This window comes from Solanum stenotomum, unplaced genomic scaffold (genome assembly GCF_019186545.1).
Source record: "Solanum stenotomum isolate F172 unplaced genomic scaffold, ASM1918654v1 scaffold2627, whole genome shotgun sequence".
NCBI lineage: Eukaryota > Viridiplantae > Streptophyta > Magnoliopsida > Solanales > Solanaceae > Solanum > Solanum stenotomum.
Genome location: NW_026028953.1, coordinates 27,051 through 35,816, shown reverse-complemented (window position 1 = coordinate 35,816; position 8,766 = coordinate 27,051). Strand labels below are relative to the sequence as shown.

At 32.2% G+C, this 8,766-nt stretch overlaps 1 protein-coding gene across 1 annotated transcript; it reads left to right on the top strand.

Moving 5' to 3' along the window:
* Positions 1–6,858: 6,858 nt before the first annotated feature.
* On the top strand, positions 6,859–8,120 carry LOC125851483 (transcription termination factor MTERF5, chloroplastic-like). The gene has a single exon (XM_049531271.1). It carries the CDS (start codon positions 6,940–6,942, stop codon positions 8,044–8,046), a length of 1,107 nt encoding a protein of 368 aa, XP_049387228.1. The 5' UTR covers positions 6,859–6,939; the 3' UTR covers positions 8,047–8,120.
* Positions 8,121–8,766: the final 646 nt, after the last annotated feature.

Here is an 8,766-nt window from a genome sequence, read left to right as displayed (position 1 = left end):
GAGGGAGATATGCCTGTTCGAAGTTGGGCTGTCAAAGATAAGGAAGGTTAACCGGATTTTAAAGGGGTATTTTGGTCTTTTCATTACCCAATTAAATTATTTCATTTTTAGTAAGTTATTTAGGGTCTAAACTGAGTTAGTTCAGTTTACGCAATTAAGAATTACGCTAGGGTTTTAAGAGAAAAAAGGAGAAAAGTCAAGGCATTCTTGGAGATTTCTTGCAGAATCTAAAGAAGTATGTTAGACTTTCATAGCATTGGGTTCGTTCACCCACGCACCAATCATGTTTAGTGTTGACACCCAATTTTGGACCTCCACATTATAGATTAATCATCGAGTTTCTTCAATTTCAAACGATTTTAAATAATTGGTTTTATAAAATTTCAAATAAATAAATAATAATAATAATAATAATAATACAGTTCACAAGTTATTTTAAATAGTCTTGTCACNGATATTTTTTGTACCTCTAAAAAGTGAACTTTAATTTCACATTATAGTTGGGTAATATTCAATTAAAATGACATATATGCGAGAAGGGCTTCACGTTTAACGGAGGGTCGGGCCTGAGTTGGTCTGTCTCATTCGCGACACTTAGTAGGTGTTTGGTCATGCGATACCATATCACGATATAGAATCGTGAGATGGAATCAGCGTTTGGACATGTGATTTCACGCTGATTCCATATCATGAGATGGAATACCGGCCATATTCTCCAAAAATTATGATATGAAATTAAATGGGAATTCCATATCATGATTTGAGATTTTTTTTAACACAAAAATTGATCCACAAGTTTACATTTTGTTAAAACAACCCCACGGACTTTTGGAGCTTGGAAAAAAAGATTGAAAATACCGAAACAAGGCATGAACCATTATGATATTGACACACACGTGAAAATTGTCATAGCTTGTGCAGTGTTACATAATTATTTGCGAAAATACCAAATGAGTGATGAAATATTTATGGTCTATGAGCATGAAAATATTGGTGTGAATGATATTGACCAACAAATGACTCAAAGTAACAATGTTGGTTCGAGAAATGCAAGTTCAGCGTGAGGAGATTGTCCATATATACTATGTGGAGAATTATATTAAAGATTAGTACACTACAATTTATGTTCATTTTTTTTATTGAATTAAAGTTGGATGAAAGAGTTACTTAAAGAGGAGAAAAATAGTTTTGTAATGATTTAAAATTACGCGATTTTATAATTTTTTGTTTATTTGGCCGGTAAGATTGAATAAACAATTATGGCTATTTTAATAGTTTTACAACTTATAAGTGTTGACACCCAATTTTGGACCTCCACATTATAGATTAATCATCGAGCTTCTTCAATTTCAAACGATTTTAAATAATTAGTTTTATAAAATTTCAAATAAATAAATAAATAAATAAATAATAATAATAATAATAATAATAATAATATAGTTCGCAAGTTATTTTAAATAATCTTGTCGCTTTTTATAATTTTTTAGATAATATATATCTTTCACATAATTATGTATATAATTAGTATATTTTATGAATATTCAAAAATGATCTCAAAAGGATTTTATTTTTCATTCTAGTTTAGTTTACATTATAGTTATAATTCTAAGTCATTTGGTTTATATGTAAATTAATTATTTTATTTCGTTAAGATTAAGAAGCTCATTAGTTAATTATATTAATTCGTCTTATTTAAGTTTAGCCGAAGTCATCAAGTTAACTCAAATTGGCTAAATTTTAAATTTAAGGTGGCTAATTTTGCAATTCATTTAGCCACTTTTCATACAAATCTTCCAACCCCCTTTAAGCCCAATTTGACAAATTAAGACCAGATTTGGGCCTCTTTTAATTTTTCAGTGGCCCAAGTTTGATTCCAAACAACAATCCCAACCAGCCCAACAACCCATTCCCACAAAATAAATCCAATTCAATTACAATACAATAACATCAGCAATACCAAAAGAACCAGACGACCCCTGCATCTTCTTCACGCGAGAAACGATACAACAGCAACGCATACCAAACTCGACCTCACCCATACTTGCTTTCGTCTTCTTCAAGCCTAAAATCACCGGAAATCACGGAGAACCCAGAGACGTGATCATCTGCTAAAACCCATAACCCTAGAGTCCTAATCCATCACCATCGTTGTCCCCTTTTCCCCCATTTTTTAGGGATTCTCAAATCCTTCCACTGATTTGGAATTCGAATTTCAAATTTTTCTATTAGTTTTCCCTCCCAAACGCCCTGATTTCCCCTATAAAAAGCCCCCTACGCTTAGCGATTCAAGTGTGGTGGAGATTTTCTTGAACGATAAATTTTACACTTGGGAATTTCAGACGTCTAAAGTTCCAAGAAGGTCTTTTGTTCGAAGTTGGTTTGAATTTCTTGGACGGCTGCCCTAGACTAAAAATCGTGTGAGAAGTCGTCCTCTTCTAAGCTCATTCGTCCCAGCTTGCTGCTCCAAAGAAGGTAATGTTCCCTCCTTAATGCTCTCTTCGTCTCCTTTTATTTCAGCATGATGTTTCGATATAGTGAAGTCACTATTTTGTTGTTACGTTGCTAATAATCGATTTTTAGTGATGGTGGTTTGTATATTCTATACATGTATGTTTAATTGATCCTTTTGGCTCAGGCTTGATAGCGTTTTGCCATTTTTGGCTTTAGTATGTTTGATTTTGTGTTCCATTATTCTAGCTTATCTCGTCTTCTCCTTCGTTTGCTATTTGAATGTCGCCGGATCAGAGCTTTTTCGTTTACATGTCTTCAAGCATCAATATTTCTTCATCTGGTTTGTTACTTATTAGCGTTGCCATCCACATAAGTCTGAGTGTTTTTTTTATATAGAGCCATCGTGTGGTATGATTGCATTTGTTCCATTAGCTTAGTTTGTCTCCGTTTTCTCGTATCTCTCTGTTGTCTTATCGCTTATAGCGAACTATTTGAGCCCTGTTCATGTCTTCAATTTGCTTTAGTTTTGGTCGAAAAAATGCTTACCATTTGTGGTTGAACTTATAAAAATGTGAGTTTTTTTTTTTGTCATTCTTTTCTTTTTTTTTTCTTTCCTTTTAGATTTGAGCTCGCTCCAACTCTTGTTTTCTTTAAAAAAAAATAAAAAATGTGTTGCCTATCCTCCTTTTCTGATCGTCTCGGCACGCTGGCCTGCCCATATTTTTAATCTTTTTATGTCTATGAAGTTTGGCAGTGTTAAAAGGTTTTGATTTCTTATAAGTTTGTGCATCTGTAGTATATATTCCTATCCGTTATACTTTATAGAATTTAAGTAATACTAACACTTAATTGGTGTGATTGTTGCTTTAAAATCACGTGCATTGGTCATCGTTCTTCACAACCGTTTAAAATGATCTTTGCCATTAATTGTTTAGGGCTTTGCATTTGGTTCTCATGCTTAACAAATAATTATTCATGTCATGGTGGTAGTCAAGCATGTGAAGGGTGATCTTGTTTTATATGGCAAAGAATGAGTATTAATGATAGTATGTTAGTCACTGTTTCTTTTTTTTCAATTCTATGCTTTCATTTTTTTGGTATGCTTCTTTATCATTTGTGGTTAGTTGTATTATCGTGTAAATGTGGTTCAACTTGGAGTAAGTCAAGCAATGTGTTACTTACCTTCTTTTCGCGTGTCTTTTAATTTAGTCGTCGTATACATCGCTCTAGTGTTTTGAATATTATTTAGTGATATAAGGTTACAAGTCTTAACAATAGTTGTTTTAAGCTAATCTACCTAGTCTTAATAACTAATTTTGTTTAATCATGGTCTCAAGATGTGGACTAGTATAGTGTTCATGTTGTTAGTTAACATCTTAATTCATTAATTTTGAGTGACTACCGTGCCCTCCTAGTTATTTCTTTAAAGTTGTTGCCCTCGAATGTGCCTCTGTATGATTCCCTCTAGTTTGACTGTATGTTACTTTATTAGTATTGTATGCTAGTTTGTCCCCTTGTGAGTTGGTATACATTATTCAACAAATCAGTGTATCTTTTGTTTATCTCGAGTTGATTTATGTATTAACTCTTTTCCTTTGCTTTGTTTGCATGTGAAAACTCCTTTGAGTCCATGGTGGACTCTTTCTCCTCTCTTTTGCATTTTTAATTGAGCCACAGGCTCAATTCTTCTTTATCGAGTCAACCTCATCCATTATCCATCATCCATCATCAGAGCGAAAGAGAAGTAGACAAACAGGTCCTTAAAGGCAAAAATGTTGGCTGTAAATTGAAATACAAGCCTCCAAAGGCTCAACAAGTAGGCTGTATACACTAAGTATACGCTGATATACGTAGGGAGGAACACTGATATACAGGTCAAAATTGCGAAATACATGGCTAAGGTGAAACATAAGTCCGGGAAGCTGAAATACAGGGTTACGTGCAGCAGATTTGCGAAAATATACATGATATACACTGATATACATCAGCTGTATACCAAAAACGGGTTTTGTTTAAACCCCAAAAAAAGTAGCGAATTTAGCCCAAGAAAGGCCCAAATTCAACTTCTCCCTTACGCTTTAATTATTTAATTGCGATTACTTATTATTTGTTGTTTAACTCTAACTTTAGAATTTTTAATTAACTTAGTTGCATTTCCCAAAAGGCGAACTATTTGTCTGAATTGTTTTGTTTCTAAACAAAACTTATTTTATCAACTCTTGTATTTTCATTTATAATCTTTAGTCAAAAAAAAAAAAATTATTAATTTACAATAATTTTTTTTTCATAAACAAAAAAAATGACTCAAATAAAAACCCACTCATTTTGTTTCGTTAAAATTCTAAGTTACTTGTCTCTAATTCAAATATTTCAAATAGGGTCCCATTTTCTTAAAAAATAAAAATTGCTCTTTATTTAACTATTTTTTCTCAAAGTGAACCAAATACTGTAAATTATTATTCTTATGCTAAATCACTTTTTTTCTAAGAAATAGTCAAATATATTTTAGTCATATCGCAGGTCAACCGCATGTTAGCGGGCACTTCGAATGCTTAAACCCTTCTCGAAGTGTAAATTGAACCCCGAATCCCCTTTGGTATTTTCAAATGATTTTTTCTGTTTAAATCTTTGAAAATTATAAGTTTTCTTAATTTCTTTAAAAAATTAAGTGACGACTCTTTTCTAAGTATTTTTCTCAAATTGTTTTATACTTAGAATATTTCAAATAGTGATTTTTCTAAAGGTTAGGAAAATTACGGCATAACAATATACATGTTTAAAATACGGTATTAAATAGTCTAGGGAGGTAATAGGTCCTCATGAAAGTTTAGTATCGCAACAACAAATTCGACCAAAATTGGGATATTTTTCAAACCCTTATCCCTAATAACTATGAGAATTCATAATCATATAACTGAAGAATGTGAAAGAGTGTGAATAACATTTTAAAATGATTCATATATATTCACATATTTTCACATTTATTGGGAGTTTTTTCTTTTTTAAAAAGAACTCGAAAGAATTTAAAATAATATATTTTGAAGTTAGAAGATCTTGTTAACTTGATAAATATATATATGAGTCATATGAACTTTTTTCGTTTAAAATACTGTAATATTAAGAAATAGTAAATAAGTAAAACAAAGGGCAATGTTTATATAGTAATAACTAATTTGAAGCAAACTTCCTAACATTCTAAATCACATAAGTAACATTGATAAATAAAGTCATTCTATTGTCTTGAGCATCCAAAAAATAAATTGTGACAATTTTCTAACTCTTGAGAAGTTAAATAATTTTGAAAAAAGATGTTCAAAAGTATATATTTACATCACAAGAGAAATTATAAAAAAACAAATGAATTTAGAGTACATCATGTTAACTTCACATATTGAAATATTACATACTAATGTATATATTAGGCAAATTGATGACCTTTCTGTAGTACCAATCGAGAGGTTCATTAGTCAACAACTCCGACGAAAAAAAACAAGGCAGTTCACTCAAACATTAAAGATCACTATCAAAAGGGGAGGTAAAGACAACCGTATTTTGACAATAATAATGACGGTGTGTTCCTTCACAAACTGTTAAAAAATAAGAGAGAAGGCGAAGGTACAAAATGCAACGTAGAGACGCCTGAGAAATATTGAGTGAAGGAAGGACATATGTTTTTCATGTAATCCTCAAGATAAAATTTCTCCTCTTTTTGCTTAATTCTTCTATTGTTGGTAGAGCAATGAAGCATATCATCAATGGGGAGTTAACACCACAACCATTCACTTAGTAAGTTACAAATGGACCACTATTAGCAATTGATTTAATTTTGATATGATAAAATTATTGCAGAAAAGACAGAAATTGTGATTGAAAAATGAGAGAAAACCCTTCTATTTAGAGTCAACAAAGAATAGTATGAACAAACATTTTTTGTGTCTTATCTGAAAAGTCATAACCTTTTCGAGAAGTCACAACCCCTTAGAAAAATCACACTTTATTGAAAAGTCACAATTCTTTGGAAAAGTCACAACTTATCAAAAAATCACAATCTTTTGAAAATAGTCACAACTTATCGAAAAAGTCACAACTCATCGAATAATCATGACCCTTTGAAAAAAGTCACAACTCATTGAAAAAGTCACAACCTAAATTAGAAATATTATAATAATTTAATATTCAAGTTAGGAGTTCATACTTTTAAAGTAGATAGAAAGATAGATAAATAGATAGATAGATGAAAGGAATATTTTAGTCTTTCAAAAATTAATTTTCTATTTTTTTTTAAGAAGCAGAAATTTTTACCTTTCTCCTCAAAAACTGTTTATTTCAATTATTTTAGACAATAAGAAGCCTCAAAAATTCGATTAATATGGAATAAAAGGAATATCACTATTTTAATTTCAAAAGCTAATGAATGAGCTTTAACCTTCAGAAGAAATGAGAGCATAAACCTTTGAAGGACTTGCCCAGTTTTGGGTTTCTGCCAGGATGTTTGTCAAAGCTCGAGCTATATTATTCAACTTTGAGGGTAATGGGTTTCTCTTTCGATACTCAACGGCTGTGGCAACTGTGCCGACCCATTTCACAGAGAAGTACCTCATCAACTCACTCGGATTCTCCAAACAAGAAGCTATTTCAGCATCCGCAAAGGTAACACGCACTAATTCCTCCAAGAATCCAGCTTTATGCGTCAATTTCTTGAAACAAACAGGTTTTAACGACACCCAAATCAAAATCTTGGTTTTCAAGTTCCCAGACTTGCTATTCTATGATGTTGAAAAAACCCTTAAACCCAAATTACACTGTCTTTCTGAAATAGGGTTATCTGGTCCCGAGTTAGTCAAAGTCCTTTTCAGAGATTGGGCATTTTTTCAGAGAGGATTAGATAACAGTATAAAACCCCTTTTAAGTTCACTTAAAAAGGTGTTGGATAGTGATGAAAATGTGGTTAGGGTTGTAAAGAGATGTTCTTGGTTGATTAGTTACTATAAAGGTGGAACTATGGAAGCCAATATGAATTTGTTGAGATCATTTGGCTGTTCAAATGATAAGATCAAGCATATTGTGCTTAGGAATCCCAGCATTCTTAAACATAGCACTAAGAAGCTTGAGGAATTGCTGCATAGGGTGGAAAAAGAAGTTGGCGTTTCTCCCGACTCAGCAGTGTTTCTCCACATTGTTAGTGTGCTTGCTAACTTGAGTCAAGAGAAAGTAGACACTAAAGTTGGAGTCTTCAAGAGTTTTGGGTGGTCTGACTCCAATATTCTCACCATGTTGCAAAAGCTACCTTACTGTGTAGCCCTATCAGAGGCACGAATTCAAACTGCATTGACATTTTTGATGAAAGAAGTCCGATACAAGTCTATTTACATAGCTTCTCGCCCTTCGCTTTTAACATACAGTTTGGAGAAGAGACTAATGCCCAGGTATGAAATCTGGAAATTTGTCAATGAAAAGAATCTCATAAAGAGTAGGCAGGAGTTTTACACAGTTATGACATGGCCTGAATCAAAGTTTTTGGACAAGTATGTGTTGCCTGTCAAAGCTGAAATGCCTAACTTATATGATTTGTACCTCAAGAGGATAGGAAAATAGATACTACTTAATCTTGTTATTTCTTTTGATGGACGTCACGGTGATCTTTGTTATCAGCAAGGCAAAGTGAATTTTATTTGATCAGATTACCTTTCAAATCTACATTTCTGTTAGTTCACTTGTTGCGAGTTAATAGTTATCCACTTTTTGGTGCTAGTGGTAAGTAGAAAAAGAAAGAAGACGGCTATATTTTTTAAGTTCAGTTGGTGCTTTCAGCAAGTACAAATGACGCAGTTGTTTTCTCTTTTCCTGTTGTATGCGTCTTAAAGGATTCGGCAGTGACATCTCAATAGAGAGAATAAAGTCAACTGCTTTTGTAGTTCTCTTCCTTGTTTATGTGCTATAGTTGCTAGTTGCTACCAGTTTACCTTTTGCTCATTTGACTGTAGCTAGGATGCTATATGGAAAAATATTGACTTTAAGTAAGTGAAATGTTGTCCTGGTTTTGTTAAGCTTATAATATGAGAAACTATACAGCAACAACTAAGCCTTAATCCCAAACAAGTTGAGATCAGCTACATGAATCCTCAATGACCATGTTTCTCCATTTAAGCTCAACTCATGTCATCATCTTGCCAAATAAAAATAAAGGTGAAAGATAAGCTTAACATATATAAACAGTAGTTATAATAATAATAACAAATATTAAAATTTCTCTATGTTTAATTGGTATATAAATACATGATATCGTGAAATACTCAGAAAGACAATATATTCATA

Coding starts and splice junctions, on each gene's coding strand:
- LOC125851483 (XM_049531271.1), top strand. CDS start 6,940: ATGTTTGTCAAAGCTCGAGCTATATTATTCAACTTTGAGGGTAATGGG.